This window comes from Wickerhamiella sorbophila (assembly GCF_002251995.1).
Source record: "Wickerhamiella sorbophila strain DS02 chromosome Unknown contig2, whole genome shotgun sequence".
NCBI classification, from domain to species: Eukaryota; Fungi; Ascomycota; class Dipodascomycetes; order Dipodascales; family Trichomonascaceae; genus Wickerhamiella; species Wickerhamiella sorbophila.
In genome coordinates, this window is record NW_020194005.1 from 596,459 (window position 1) to 610,913 (window position 14,455).

The 14,455-nt window shown below is 47.1% G+C and overlaps 12 protein-coding genes across 12 annotated transcripts; 7 read left to right on the forward strand and 5 right to left on the reverse strand.

The window, feature by feature from the left end:
- Window positions 1–40: 40 nt before the first annotated feature.
- B9G98_03612 (Protein TRANSPARENT TESTA GLABRA 1) lies at window positions 41–1,213 on the forward strand (the record flags this gene model as incomplete). Its single annotated transcript, XM_024810169.1, has 1 exon — window positions 41–1,213. One exon carries the CDS (start codon window positions 41–43, stop codon window positions 1,211–1,213), a length of 1,173 nt encoding a protein of 390 aa, XP_024665937.1.
- A 102-nt stretch (window positions 1,214–1,315) lies between these two features.
- Window positions 1,316–1,921, forward strand: B9G98_03613 (Epsin-1; the record flags this gene model as incomplete). Its single annotated transcript, XM_024810170.1, has 1 exon — window positions 1,316–1,921. One exon carries the CDS (start codon window positions 1,316–1,318, stop codon window positions 1,919–1,921), a length of 606 nt encoding a protein of 201 aa, XP_024665938.1.
- A 157-nt stretch (window positions 1,922–2,078) lies between these two features.
- On the forward strand, window positions 2,079–4,148 carry B9G98_03614 (Serine/threonine-protein kinase RAD53; the record flags this gene model as incomplete). Its single annotated transcript, XM_024810171.1, has 1 exon — window positions 2,079–4,148. One exon carries the CDS (start codon window positions 2,079–2,081, stop codon window positions 4,146–4,148), a length of 2,070 nt encoding a protein of 689 aa, XP_024665939.1.
- A 248-nt stretch (window positions 4,149–4,396) lies between these two features.
- Window positions 4,397–4,789, forward strand: B9G98_03615 (hypothetical protein; the record flags this gene model as incomplete). The annotated part of the gene is made up of 1 exon (XM_024810172.1): window positions 4,397–4,789. The coding sequence occupies one exon, from the start codon at window positions 4,397–4,399 to the stop codon at window positions 4,787–4,789; it is 393 nt and encodes a 130-aa protein (XP_024665940.1).
- A 20-nt stretch (window positions 4,790–4,809) lies between these two features.
- Window positions 4,810–6,303, reverse strand: B9G98_03616 (Mitochondrial inner membrane i-AAA protease supercomplex subunit MGR3; the record flags this gene model as incomplete). Its single annotated transcript, XM_024810173.1, has 1 exon — window positions 4,810–6,303. The coding sequence occupies one exon, from the start codon at window positions 6,301–6,303 to the stop codon at window positions 4,810–4,812; it is 1,494 nt and encodes a 497-aa protein (XP_024665941.1).
- Window positions 6,304–6,445: 142 nt separating this feature from the next.
- Window positions 6,446–7,192, forward strand: B9G98_03617 (hypothetical protein; the record flags this gene model as incomplete). Its single annotated transcript, XM_024810174.1, has 1 exon — window positions 6,446–7,192. One exon carries the CDS (start codon window positions 6,446–6,448, stop codon window positions 7,190–7,192), a length of 747 nt encoding a protein of 248 aa, XP_024665942.1.
- A 59-nt stretch (window positions 7,193–7,251) lies between these two features.
- Window positions 7,252–7,842, forward strand: B9G98_03618 (N-terminal acetyltransferase 2; the record flags this gene model as incomplete). Its single annotated transcript, XM_024810175.1, has 1 exon — window positions 7,252–7,842. The coding sequence occupies one exon, from the start codon at window positions 7,252–7,254 to the stop codon at window positions 7,840–7,842; it is 591 nt and encodes a 196-aa protein (XP_024665943.1).
- Window positions 7,843–7,870: 28 nt separating this feature from the next.
- Window positions 7,871–8,800, reverse strand: B9G98_03619 (GTP-binding protein GTR1; the record flags this gene model as incomplete). Its single annotated transcript, XM_024810176.1, has 1 exon — window positions 7,871–8,800. The coding sequence occupies one exon, from the start codon at window positions 8,798–8,800 to the stop codon at window positions 7,871–7,873; it is 930 nt and encodes a 309-aa protein (XP_024665944.1).
- Window positions 8,801–8,849: 49 nt separating this feature from the next.
- B9G98_03620 (Squalene synthase) lies at window positions 8,850–10,187 on the forward strand (the record flags this gene model as incomplete). The annotated part of the gene is made up of 1 exon (XM_024810177.1): window positions 8,850–10,187. One exon carries the CDS (start codon window positions 8,850–8,852, stop codon window positions 10,185–10,187), a length of 1,338 nt encoding a protein of 445 aa, XP_024665945.1.
- Window positions 10,188–10,206: 19 nt separating this feature from the next.
- B9G98_03621 (putative dihydrofolate synthetase) lies at window positions 10,207–11,364 on the reverse strand (the record flags this gene model as incomplete). Its single annotated transcript, XM_024810178.1, has 1 exon — window positions 10,207–11,364. One exon carries the CDS (start codon window positions 11,362–11,364, stop codon window positions 10,207–10,209), a length of 1,158 nt encoding a protein of 385 aa, XP_024665946.1.
- Window positions 11,365–11,417: 53 nt separating this feature from the next.
- On the reverse strand, window positions 11,418–12,635 carry B9G98_03622 (hypothetical protein; the record flags this gene model as incomplete). Its single annotated transcript, XM_024810179.1, has 1 exon — window positions 11,418–12,635. One exon carries the CDS (start codon window positions 12,633–12,635, stop codon window positions 11,418–11,420), a length of 1,218 nt encoding a protein of 405 aa, XP_024665947.1.
- Window positions 12,636–13,176: 541 nt separating this feature from the next.
- B9G98_03623 (hypothetical protein) lies at window positions 13,177–14,406 on the reverse strand (the record flags this gene model as incomplete). The annotated part of the gene is made up of 1 exon (XM_024810180.1): window positions 13,177–14,406. One exon carries the CDS (start codon window positions 14,404–14,406, stop codon window positions 13,177–13,179), a length of 1,230 nt encoding a protein of 409 aa, XP_024665948.1.
- Window positions 14,407–14,455: the final 49 nt, after the last annotated feature.

Consider the following 14,455-nt stretch of genomic DNA (forward strand, 5'->3'; position numbering starts at 1 on the left):
TTTATTTATCCGAAATCCCACATCCAAACTTGACTCAGCCATGGATCGGCCGTCACTAGGCAAGCGATCGTCCTTTCCGGCGCTTCAAGTACCGCGGCAGAATGTACAGTCGCAGCTGGTTGAGATATCGAACGAGCAAAAGCACAGATCCTTTTATGGGTACACATACCCCACGAACCAGGTTCCTGCCCCGCCCCAGAACCCGATGGCATTTGACAGCAGTTGGCCGCTGCTAGGAGGTGCTTGGGCGGTGACGAACTATGGCCATTTTATTGCTACAAACACAATCAATGAAGAGAATACGAACAGGATCCATATACTCTCTGCTTCTCAGGACGCTCATGGCGGGTACCAGGGCCTCTCGAACGTTGCAGACGCGGCTGTGTATTTACCTCAAACAAAAGTTGCTTGGGACCCATTGGGATCCGGCAATGGAACTCAATTACGCATGCTGAGTACTGGTGATTGTTTGCGGTTGTGGAATTTGAACATGGCTACTGGCAAACTTGACGCGGTGAGTCCGTTGGTTAAGCGATCGAAATCGAACCCTGAAGACCAACCGGCTCCACTTACCAGTTTTGATTGGAACAATATCGACAACTCGATTGCAATCACTTCATCCATCGATACCACATGCACAGTGTGGGATCTGAATACTAAAACGGTGCGTACTCAACTGATTGCCCACGACTCTGATGTGTACGATGTGGCATTTTTGGCGCAAACTCCGCATAAGTTTGTTAGTGTCGGGGCAGACGGGTCAGCACGAGTCTTCGACTTGAGGGCACTGGACAATTCGACGATTATCTTTGAACTGCCGCCCAAATTTCCTGGCGACGCTCCAGCTCCTCTGCTCCGAGTAGCTGCCAATCCCACCAATGCCAACCTGCTTGCATGCATAGCATACGACTCGCCAGATATTTATATTTTGGATGTCCGGTCTCCGAGGAATCCAGCAAGCATCCTCGAGGGCCACCAGGGCCCCGTCAACTCGATCCAATGGGCGCCTGCTCACGTTGGACAGAACTGTATTGTTTCAGGCGGCGACGATTGCCAAGCGTTGGTGTGGGACGTTTCGCGGGCCGATCGGACCCCTACAGCCGCATTCACAGATACCGGCCAGATCAATTCGGTATTCTGGTGCCCTACCGGCGAGTACCTCGGTGTTACTTCCGGACGCACTTTACAGGCCGTGGGATTCAACCGCTATTAAAGCTGCCGGATCATCCATATTCCCAACCCTAAATAACTTAAGCATATCGAAAAGGGTCTCTAACCGAGCCATCCGACATTGGCACATAAAAACGTCAGAGAGATGCCGTTTTTGCGACGGCTAACCAAGATGTACTCAGGGCCGACTGTATTGGCTCGCCATGCAACCAGCAATGAGCCGTACGGTCCCTCACCGCAAGACTTGCATGAACTTGCTGCGGTCTCGCGCAAGCCTAAATTGATGGAAGAAGTAGAGGATGTTCTGATTAGTCGCCTTCAGGGAAGTCCAAAGAACTGGCGACAGAAATCAAAGGCTCTGACCGTCGTTCAGTACCTCTTGCTCCATGGCCATGACGATTGCCTCATCTGGCTTCAAAAATACACAAAGCTGATCGAAACTCTAACTGTGTTTCAGTACTCAGACTCCAAAAATGTAGATCAAGGCAAATCGGTTCGTGAAAAGGCAACCGCTATCCTCAAACTACTCAATGACCCGGACCTCATCGCATATGAAAGAGCACTGTATCTCAAGAACCGCCAAGAGGTACGCACGTCGACTGGCAGAGCGACAATGTCTCGGCATACTCTTGAGTTGAATCGCGGACTTGAAGATTTCGATGAACAGGAGGAAGAACAGGTCCAGCCCTCCTTCGACCGCAGTCGCTACAGTCTCAATTTAGGCCTTCAGTCAATCGCTGAAGAGGGCTGAAAAAATCCATTTTCCGCTTTGCATACCGCTCCAATCAATTTATATTTCTATAGGAAAATAATCGCCACTTTTGCTGCTGTTTATCCAATAAATTATTATTTATTGTTTACCCGACCGCACGCGCTACTAATCATCCTGGTTGCCACGCGTTTCAACTATGGATGAACCCACGCAGGAGCTCACTCAGGACAGAGAAAAGGCCATGCCTGAGGGAAGCTTTGTTGGTGAGGAAGAGCAAAGCTCGCTTGCGGTTCTCGTGGGCTCGCTTGGTATGCAATGCCGCTGGGCTCTCCCCAAAGATGGAAAGCGCCTGTGGAAGTTTGGCCGTTCAGCCGAGAGCGATTTCCAACTGGATCCCGCTAGAAGACGTCTCAGCAATCAACATTTTGAGATTTGGGCTACGGAAGATGAACCCCCAACTTTAATGATCAGAGATGTCTCTACCAATGGCACCTTCATCAACAATGTGCGCATGACCAAAAAGCGCAACTATATGCTAGTCAATGGCGATGTGATTGGAGTTGGCATCGGCGTTCCTGTAGACGAAGTCAAATTTATTGTTTCGATTGCCACTGCAAACCGCAATGTGGCAATCAATGGAATCCATGCTCAGTACGAGTTTGCAGAGACTATTGGACAAGGTGCCTTTGCTTTGGTCCGTGTTGCGATAAACCGTGAAACAGGTAAAAAGTTTGCCGTCAAAATTATCAACAAGTCCAAAATAACAGGCGGTATCGCTGTTCACCGGGAGATCGAGATTCTCAAGGCGTTGCAAAACCCCTATATTGTTTGCCTACACGACTTTTTCGAGGACGAAGCCCACTACTATCTTATTATGGACTACGTTGCTCATGGTGATTTGATGGACTATGTTTCTGAGAATGGCGCAATTCCAGAGGATGCGTCGGCTGAAATTATCCGCCAGGTGTTGACTGCAGTCCATCATGTTCATCGTATGGGCATTTCACATCGAGATCTCAAGCCAGACAACATTCTTATCGCTCAAACGGACCCGATTGTTGTGAAAGTTGCTGACTTTGGCTTGGCAAAGATCTCGAGCCAAGGAACTTTCTTAAAAACATTTTGCGGAACATTATCGTACCTGGCACCTGAGGTTTTAGCATCGCGCAATGGTGCTGGTGCAGCTAAATATTCTCGGCTGGTGGACATTTGGAGTATTGGTTGCCTCGCATATGTTATTTTGACCGGATATCTACCGTTTTCAGGAAACACCCAGGAAGAACTTTATCGCAGTGTCATGAGCGGCCAGTTCAACATGGAGCCCCTAAAGCAACTTAACGTCTCTAAAGAGGCCCTAGACTTTTTATCTTTGATGCTCACAGTTGACCCAAATCACAGACCCGACGCTTACAAGGCCCTACAGCACCCTTGGGTAACTACGATTGGTGCTCGGTATGACCCCATTCCAGTTTCTTCAGTTTGCGAAATCGATGGTATGTCAAGTCTCCATTTACAGTCTTCCCAACATGTTTCTGAGTTGAAGGCTGAACAAGAGGCGCGACAGCAGGAGTCCAAGCGACAAGACGCTACGAATGGTGTACCTTCACTCGAAGAGGCAGGCAATCACAGTGAAAGCGATCATGGGGATAGCGATAGTGATGACCAGCAATCTAGAATCAAGGCTGATATTATGGCATCTCAAGGACACATGTCGTTTGGCGTCCGTGATTTGAACTTTGACGGTCTGGACGAAGCAGACAAACCCCAGGGAGCCTGGATCAAACTAGCAACCCTACCGGAAAGTTTACCTTGTAAGGATGTTTTTGCCAGTAGTGACAGCTTGACGCTGGGCCGCGTACGCTCTTCCATCAATGACGTAGTGATTCCAGACAACCGCCTTTCAGCTGTACACTGGAGGATTGAGCGCAAGCTACACGACGGAAAATATACGATCTGGTTAAATAACTACAGTGCCAAGTCGTTTATTAACGGTGTGGAAGTACATCGTAATGTTAGGACACAGTTACACGATGGAGCTTTGCTTGTAGCATTTGTTGATACCGATGGTTCGCATCTGGGATTTCGAGTCCACTTCTTGGACAAGGAAAACTACGACTACAAGCGTACGCCTGAACGCAAAGACTACCCTATTCCAGAAAACGAGATTCCTCGAATTACTGCGGCCGCCGTTCCGCCCACGACCGCCAAACGGGCATTTTCAGGGATGGGTCTGAAGCAACTCAGTGTACGGAGAAAAGTAGCTTAGTTTGATACGTATTTACGAGACAATGCCTAACCTATGCACCTTTCCAAGGCCCTAGCGACTTAAGCGATCCGGTTAGTAACGTGCTGCTTTGTGCCTGCATAGCTCACAAGACAACGCCCACGGATAACTTCAGTAAAAGAAGGTCCAGGCTTCGATACCTTATCTCTGTAAATCAGGGTCTCACATGGTACCTTGATTCAGTTCACATTGACGTCAATGCAATTGTCATCCCCGGAAACCATGCAGCCATGTTGAGCCTTGGTGAAGCGCTCTCGTTGTTGAAGCCCGTCAATTCCCGCAAATATTTGGAGAATTGCATATCTTGCTTGAAAGACTACGAACGAAAAAGCAAACAAAAACTTTTCCTCCGACCTCTAAGATCTAAACCCACAAGCACACCCCAAACACCCTTTCCCCTGGACGGCAGGACAGTGTTCACTGCGCTTTGCCAAGCATTTGTAGCAGTCTACCAGACTATCGAAGAACTAACTCGGGATGGATTCTCGAATTCTGAAGAGTATCTTTACTGGAAACTTCAAGATCTCATTGCCTTGCATATTATTCGGGTGGGATTCAAAGCGCTCGAAGTCCCGGCCCAGAGCATTGAGCATAAAGAGAGGTTGATGCTAAAAGGTCGCTAACGTATTTATTTAAAACAGCTCTAAACATCTAATTCAATCTGGTCTTTACCTGCCCACTCTGCAGGGTCCAGTTTCCAAAACATGATCTGCAGATCTGGAAGCTGCAGCTCCGCCAACTCAGGACTGTCTTTGGGGAGTGTCTTTAATTTCTCAATCTTACTGAGTTCTGATTGAGCTGACTCCATGAGTGACTCAACTTCAAGACCACGAGCCCGCAGACGAGCCTCACGTAGGTATTCTTCAGCCTTGGCCCACTCGCCGTAGTGACACGCGACGACGCCGAGCCCATACGTAGCTATTGCCTGAGCTTCTGAAACGAACGGACCTCTCCGCTGCCAAATACCTAACTTTGAAATGCGATCAAGAACGAATTGGTATTGGGCTCGGGCGGCAGCAAAGTATGCATCTGGTCCAGTGCAAGCGGGATCAGCAACCAAGCAAGCGGGAACTGGATGGTACAGCTTTTCCTTGGACGGCAAAGCAGGGCCATTGCCTGCATTCATACTTTCCAGGTCAGTCTTACGGTCAATTATAGTGTCTTCAGATGGGTTCTCGCCACTTTCTTTCATATCTTTCGTGGTCACTTGTTCGAACGAACCCTGCAAATACAACAAAGAAGCAATGTTTGTCGTGCTCAAAAGCATATCACCAACATCGGCACCCGACGTTAGTTGAAGCTCCGTTGTCCGCAGCTTGGTGAGTAGTGCATTATAGTAGTCGCCAACAGCAATCGACGAGGCAGTATAGACTTCACGAAGCGCGAACAGTTGGTCACGGAATTGGGGCCAGTAACCTGTTAAAGAGTTGTTTGGAGCCAGCCCATCTTTGAATTGTTGGAACACCAACGAGGGATCTGACGGTTTTCCTTTGAAAGCTTCAACAATTTCTGGATGATTGCGAGCAAGCTCCTTCTCTGCCGCAACCAGTGATGGCAATAGCGACAGGCGAGCAATCTGAGGCCGATCTTCCATGTACAAAGCCATAGTTGTTGCGATCATCAAAACTCTTTTGATTGCATGATCTCGGGATTGCGCCTCAAAGGCATTTCTCTCTAATGCAGAGAGATAAACACCGCAAACCTCGGTATACATCCACATAGCCTCGTCAAAGTACCCCAAACGGGCATACATATCAGCAATTTTGAACTGAATACCAGTATACTCGTCGCTGAGAGGGCTCATCTCCAGCTTGTCTGCAATATGTAGCGCCTCAATATAGAACATCAAAGCCTTTTTGTTATCTGGCTGTCGATAACCCGATCCATTAAGCTCTGCCATGAGCCCTTCCTTTAGCTTTTGAGCTACTTCAAGAGGATAGTTATGGTGGGTATACCATTTCCAACCAATGTAGGAACCAGCCAATACTAGGGTCACTCCGAGGAGCCGGGGCCAGCGGCGTTTCTGAAAGTGCGTAGGGGGCGCATTGGTGAACGCACGCCTCGAATTCGTGAAAAAGGACGGCCGCAGCTGGCTATACTTGGGCCGGAGCGATCTCAAAACCGCCCGCCGAAACATCCCAGTTAGTAATAAGACGAAGATTAATTTCAATTAAATAAATCTGCTAAAACTTCAGTGCTGTACTTGTGATACGAAAAGTACGAGTACCCCTAGCAATAAAAATGGCCGATGGACCAATCGTCAAGCGGGTTACTAACTTATGTGTGGGCGATACGCTCTCGAGTTGACAACTGAGCAAGTCGTCACAGCGCTAGAGAGTAATGGCTTGAGGATTGATAATGTTTATGATGCAGAGCGCGGACTGGAGAGCCTCAATATTGCCCCCACTTCGTACGAGCCAGTATACTACAAGGAGAACGACGAGCACAATTTGCGATACATGCATTGGGGCCTTGTACCATCATTTGCCCACGAGGTGTTCAAATTCCCCACTCATAATTGCAAATCCGATAGCCTTGCACACCTAAAACCCATGTGGAGATCCGCAAAGACCCGGAGGGCTGCGGTGCCAATGCAAGGCTACTATGAATGGCATAGCGAAGGCAAGAAGAAGCTTCCATACTATTTCAAGGACAAAGACGCTGAATTATTGTGTGTTTTGGGTATTTGGGATCGTAACGAGCATGTTGAAGATAGCCTATACTCGTTTTCGATCGTCACCACCGACGCTGGCTCGTCTATCGAACACGTCCATCATCGTATGCCGTGCATAGTGAGATTCGAAGATGCAATTGAGTGGATTGACGGGAACTGGCCCAAAGTTCTCGATCTAATAATGTCCAAAGATGACTTGGAGTTCTACAGGGTCTCAACTGCTGTGAACAAAATTGGTAGTAAGGGCCAGTTGAATGAGCCACTCAAGGAGGAAGAAGTGGCCCAGGTGGGTGATAAGCGACAGTCCACTATGGATTCCTTTTTCTCACCAAAAAGAATCAAAAAGGAGTAGACATAGACAACGTAGTATTTATATTCCTGGCGGGATTTCTCAGCCTTGCGTAATCAGCCATGTTCAGAACCGTGGGTTTGCGACAGTCTTTCCGGGCAGCTCGATTTGCCCAGGTCCCCCGTAGATTCAATTCAACTACCGCCAAAGAGGGCAAGATGAATTTGAAAACGTTGGCCAAAAAGTACGGCTGGGTAGCCACCGGTGTTTATATCGGCCTTTCGATGGTCGATTTGCCACTTTGCTATTTGGCGGTGCACTCTCTTGGTACCGACAAATTCATTGACTACGAAGTGTACCTTCGAGAGAAAAGTGGATATACAGTCCCTCGCGATGAAACATATGTGAGCAAAGCTGCTCAGAGTAAACACGGCATGTTTCTTACCGAGTTGACTGTGGCCTACGTTATCCACAAATCCTTAATCGTGTTCCGTTTGCCATTGACTGTATCTATTACTCCTGGCATTGCTCGTAAGCTCAGCGAATGGGGATTCAAGGTCGGCCCTGCAGCCGTGAAAACCGCAGGCTCGGCAGCGGCGGCGGGCGTCGTGGGCGGCAGTGAAGCCGCTAAGAACGCAGCAAAAGAGACTGTCAAGAAAGAATTTGGCACTCGACCTAGCTCAACAAAGCGCTGGTTCTCTGGATTCTTCTGAATAAATTGCACATAGAAAGCATATCGTCTTAGACGGCCTCGGCCTGTTCGATTTCGTCAAACTTCTCCCTCACGGCTCGAATATTCAAAATCGCAAGATTTTTGTTTGTGTTCTCTGGACTCATGACCAGCATGAGATAGGTATTGCTGGTGAGAGCCTCAATGACTGCGTTGCAGTTGTGAGACTCTACAATGATACTTTGCAGTTGCGATCGCAATTTCGAACAGCTCTGTCGATAACTCTTGATAATGTTTGAAATTTTCTCAAAGCGTTTAGGATCAGCCATTTCCTCTAGTTCAGGCGCAGTAATGTGCGAAATGACCAAGAACGTTGTCCGCTCGAATAAGATAACCTCACGTACATTGTTTGCGGTAGCGAAGCCTTGTAAGTATTCTTGCAGTTTGCTCATGTTTGACACTAGCGAACAAACAATTGTGGACCATGCCTTGTACAAGCTTTCGTCCCAGATCGAAGTTGCGAACCCAGTGAGCTTGAAATCGAATCCTTTACAGGTGTCCAAAATCTTCCCCATTGTGGTTTCAAAAATTTGATCACGACGGTCTGCACGGACCAAATCCATCTTGTGCAACAAAACAAACACTTTAGCCTTGGGACTGAACTCTTGCAAGTTCTCGAGACAGCGCAAGAAGGTCTCCATGTCCTTGGGGACCTCCTTGGAACTGATATCAAACACATAAATAAGAACTTCAACCATGCGGAAAATATGGTCTCGCTGAGTGGTCAAATGGTTTTCAATAAACACGTTCTGGCCGCCGCAGTCCCATAAATTTAAAGTTGTGTTTCCTAAAAACCGCAGGTGCGAATGCTCGACATCGATCGTGGCTCCTAGGCGATGTGTGTCAATTGCCGAGTAATTCGAAAAAATGATGCTTCGCATTGAAGATTTGCCGCTTCCACTGCGTCCAATTAATAAAAGTTTCTTGCGATTTGGGGCCATCGTGATTGGGAAAGTTGGGAAATTGACCCTTGCTTAGTGTACAGCAAACATGATTTCCCTCGACGAGCTGCTGGTTATTATCCAGCTCAAACTGAGCCGGCCACTGCACCCGGTTGGAACTAGAGGACGTGATTTAACGCGTTGTTACGAGCTTTTGCGACTTACGTCGCGGTCTTTCGCCTCGGTCATCGAGCAGTTGCATCCCGAGCTTAGAGATGCTATGATGATCTTCTACGTGGTGTTGCGGGGCCTCGACACGGTCGAGGACGATACCGGACTTGATAACAAGGTCAAATTGCCTCTTCTGCGTTCGTTCCGCAATGTGCTCAAAACAGAGGACTGGACGTTCCACGACAGTTCGGAGACCGAGAAAGATCGGGTTGTTTTGCAGGAGTTTGACTGCATTCTGCGGGAGTACCACAAATTGAGGCCCGAATACCAGGATATAATTGCTGATATCACAGAGAAAATGGGCAATGGCATGGCCGACTACATTGCCATGGAGAATCAGCAAAATTTTGAGGGCGTGAAGACGGTTGCTGATTATGATTTGTACTGCCACCATGTGGCTGGAATCGTTGGTGAGGGTATCACACGCATGGCTGTTTATTCCAAGTTCGGCGACCGTAAGCTCGCTGAGAAGGAAGACCTGTTTGAGAGTATGGGGCTGTTCTTGCAAAAGACAAATATCATCCGTGACTACCGTGAAGATATTGACGATGGACGTTCGTTTTGGCCCCGTGAAGTCTGGAGTAAGTATGCGGACAGTCTTACTGACTTCACCAAGAAGGAGCACACTGAAAAGGGTCTCCAGTGTATCTCCGAACTGACCTTGCACTCTTTGCGCCATGTTGAGCATGTTTTAGAGTACCTGTCCGCTGTTCGTGACGAGTCGCTCTTCCGTTTCTGCGCAATTCCTCAGACTATGTCCATCGCCACACTTGAGCTTGTATTCAACAACCCCGAGGTTTTCCAGTCGAATGTCAAGATCTCCAAGGGCCAGGCGGCGAAGCTAATTCTAGGATCTCGGTCCATGGCTGAAGTTTATGCCATCTTCCGCCACTATGTTCGCAAAATCCATGAACGCAACAAGGTCACGGACCCCAACTTTTTGCATATTGAGCAGCGTTGTGCAAAAATCGAACAGTACATCAATGCAAACGACAAATTTAGCATTGAGTATATCCGCATGCAAGCCTTGCCCAAATCAGAGTTTGAACGCGATCAACTAGATTCGGCAAACAAGGTCATGTACACTGGCTTCGGTATGTTGCTGGTCGTATCGGGCCTTATGGTTGGCATTGCTTCATACTTTAGCGGCGGTAAGGTCGGCCCATCGCGGTTCATTGCTGAATTCAAAACCTTTATTGATTTTATGTGGAATTAAAGTACATGGTATGCAGTAACTATCGATATAATTCTCGAAGTAGGTAGAGCGAGCCGCAGATGACGGTATTATCATTGAAGTAAACGTCCTTGATGTTTGCCACCTGTGTGACGTTTGATTCTTCGGTGTATTTTCGAGCGGATTCACAGATATTGTTGGGATCCAGAGACTTGATCCATGGCATTGTGGCGATACTCCCGAATTTCGTGGCTATCACTTTATCCCCCGGTTGGACAAGCTGTGCCAATATATCGTCACAGGGTTTTGAGAAGGCCACTACCCAAGTGATGGGCGATTTGGGTCTCATGTGTTCCTGTACATATTTTGCCAACTCAATTGCCGCCGATGGGTTGTGGGCACCGTCAACCAAAACGCGCTGGTTGCCCATGTCGATCCATTGCAGCCGCCCAGGCCATGTCGTATTTCTTAGGCCTTCAATAATCATTCCACGGCTGAATTGGGGATAAGCAACTGATATTGACTGGACGGCAACGGCTGCATTTTGCTTTTGAAACTCGCCCTCTAAAATGTCCCTAGTGCTATAGCCAACAGGAAGCCCCACTGGGGTATACAGAAGGCTAGACTTCATATCAGCAACACTTTTGACAACTTGAAGAACTTCAGTATCGTTTGTACCATCGGCAACGCATGGAACACCAGGTTTGATAATTCCAGCCTTTTGAGTAGCAATTTGGGTTAGACTACTACCCAAAAAGCCTTCATGATCGAAGGCTATTTTCGTTATAGCAGTACACAGCACATTTTCTTTCATCAGCACATTTGTCGCATCTAAGAGCCCGCCCAAACCAACTTCAATTACGGCGACCTCCACCTTCTCTCTTCGGAACACCTCGAACGCCGTCGCCGCCTCTCTTTCAAACTCAGTAGCTTGGATCGTCTTTTGAATATTGAGCGCATCAACCGCTTTCTTCACGTCTTCGTACAATTGTCGTGTTATTGGTCGATTGTTGATACAGATTGCATCCTCTTCATTGATTAAAAACGGGCTCGTGAACCGACCGGTCCTCACCCCGTTGTAAGTCAGAATGCTAGACAAATAAGACACAACAGACCCCTTACCATTTGTTCCTGCAACGTGGAACGCCTTGTAACAGTTCTGCGGGTTACCGAGCTCTCCAAGAAGTCGAGTCACCCGTGCCAGCCCAAGATCAATCATAGATGACAGTGCACTGTCGAGAGGTGAGCACTGATGGAGCACGGTTCGCGAACTCAAACTATATATTTACAGAGCTCGAATTCGCTTATTTGAACAAACCGCCTAATATCCCGGTCTATCTGGGCGAAAGATACAAGGCTGCTGATTGCTGCGAGCAGTGCTTCTAGCAGAGCCTTTGCTTGGAATGTCCGAAAGCTTGGTGCCATACCGGTGGTGCACTTGCCGCGTATTAAATCAGCCAAAAATGCGTAAACGCTATTAATCTCCTTATTCGAGAACCCGAGGTCCTTTTGAACTCTTTTGAGCTCGTTATAAACAAGTGTTTCGATTGGGAGGGTCATTAAATCCTCAATCACCTGGGCAAACTCCTCCTCAGTAGCTTTCTGCACTGTTGTTTCGACAATATCGAAATCTTTCTCGATATACTCGATTATTGTAAAGTCCCTACCGTGGAAGAACTCGTCCGCAATAAGTCTGTATTTCGCTTTGCGATAGAACAAGCCGAGCTCATGTGTTCCAGTGAGTTCTGGGGTCACAAAAGGCGACTTGAACTCAATCAATTTGTTGTGGCTTGAAATCAGATTCAGGCACTGTACTTTGTTTCTGATAGGCAGCGTTGGGTTGAACACCGACTCAGGAATATAGTCTAGAGGCAGCTTGATCCTGCGATTGCTTGGTATAGAGTCCCAGACTTTACCAAACTGCAATACCTTGATTGATCGAATGTTACCGTGAACAATTTGGTCTGTTGAAACGCCGAATATAAGCCGTTTCAGCGGCAGATCGAAGGTGTAGATGTCTGAGTCGTCTGAGAGAATAAAGCGCTTTGAAGTCCGATCTTGCTGGTTTTCATAAATGTGCTGTACAATTGCGGCTTCTCCTTCTAGGCCACTGAAAATGAGCTCAATAGATGTTTCCTCGTCAATAAGGTAACGAAGGATTTCTGACATCGCGCTCAAATGAGGTTTCTTCCAGATGGCCTGCCTTTTTCGAGTGATTTTAGTTTTGACTTTTTCAATAGGATAATATGCATCAAATACCATGTATATCTTTTTCCACGGTAGTTGTTTGATGGGCCTCATTTTGGCTTGGACAGCCTTCACTGCCCGTTTTCTAAAGTCCGCTTTGGTGGATTCTTTCATTTGGGAAATAGCCGAGATTCCTCCAACGAGGTTCAATCCATCAATGTAAAGTATGGCATTGTTGACCGACGATATGGGGCAGACGGTCGCCAGCTTTTCTAGGGAGGATGCCAGCCCTGCGACGCCCATTTACTGTAGTGCTGACAAGATAGAGTTCTAGTCAGTGAAAGTAGCATGTCATAACTGTGTGATGCTGAACCGGAGCCTAGAATTTTTTTTGAATGCTTTCACAGTTTTCCGTGTGCGTGAAACAACTCGAAATTTAGCGAGCTTATTGTTATCGCGTGATGCTAAAAAAAAGCTTCGACGCGAGATTTCCAAACCGTTACTGCTGAAAGACCCAAAAGTGTTATATTAAATATTGAATATGAGAACAACCAATTCAAACGCAAACAGGGCGATTTTGACTGCAAATCACGAATCATTTGTAAATGTTCGGCTACCGTCAATATACATTTGATCTTGTGCAAACATCTAAACAAGGCACTTTGGCCGAGCGGTCTAAGGCGCTAGCTTCAGGTGCTAGTATCTTCGGATGCGAGGGTTCGAATCCCTCAGGTGTCACCACTTTTTTTTTTTACCTTAATTTTTTGGCTTTTTTAGCCAAGCAGTCTTCATCATACTGCAAGCTCTCAACTATGTTCAAGAATCGAAAACTCAACTAATCTAACTATGCTAATACGTAAGGTTCTAGATGGAAAGGGTTGATCTCAGTCAGTAGTCTCATGTAAGGGTCGCAGGAGAAGCTATGTTCGCATTCGCTTAAGACGCACAGACTGTAAAACAAGACCGAAAGATAGCAGATTGCTTGTTTTGCTTCCAGTGACGGCGTCGCTGATCGCATAGGCTTCTCATCAAGGAGATCATTGAGATACCTGCCGACCGATGAGATTATTGGGGGACTCACAAAACCGATTAGCTCGTCGCAAAAATCGGTTCCTCTTCTCGCTTGGCTCCAGTACCTTGCATGGGCTTTGCAAATACCTTTATCCAAAGGACGAAGAGGGTGGGCTTTGTACTTGCGCGCTTCCTGGTGATAGAGTTTGATGGGTGTTTCCGGGGACACGTTGAGTTCATGCAAAAAGGAACCATAGGCAGATCTTCTGTAAACAGAACCAACGTCGTAAGGGCTGATACCATCTACAATTGGAACAACCGGAAGCAAAATGACAGGACATTGGTTGCGTAAAGAGTTTTGAAGCTCGAGTCGCAGGTAAGTGCCACTATCGGGATTAAGAATGGTACCTCCAATCAGGTCTGGAAGTTTTTCTGGTGCCGAATCTTTGCAGAGCACGGACTGGAGCTCGTGAAATGCGTAAGCTCTCAAGTTGAGAGGACACTCCTGTAGATCAGTATCAGTTGGGAGGAGGAAGATCTGAGAATTGTCAGGAAGCTCGTAGCGAGCGAAAGATAGATTGCGAGTAATTATCAAGTAGGAGTCGTCATCTGAGGCTCCGGGGCTTGACTTTAACTTAGCAATATCATGCAGAATAGTATGTTCGTTCTCCATATCGCACAGAGCAGTGTTTACTTTTGGAGAGTACTTCATAATCTCCGAAAGCGTCAAGATCCGCGGGGAAACCAAACCATCAAAGTTAATTGTGTTGAGCAACTCTTGCTTCGAACGAATCCTGTTCTCCAGCCCGAGGTTAGTGACAACAGACTCGACAAAAAAAGTGATTGATCTTGGGTTCAGTGCAAGAAGCAGGTCAATTTGCTTTTTGACTTCCTGGACATAGATCTTGTTGGGTGCCACATTGGACTGTGTATTTTGGTTGGAGATTTTCCAGTGGTGTAAGATTAGGCCGTAACCATCGATAAAAATATGCGAGTTTTCAAGATTTAGGGAACATCTCTTTAGTAGGGCGCTATAGTCAGCATGGTCAATTCTACAACACATTAAACCGCCAGTAACTCAAGCAATTTCGTATGTTATAGTTTGTCGAAAA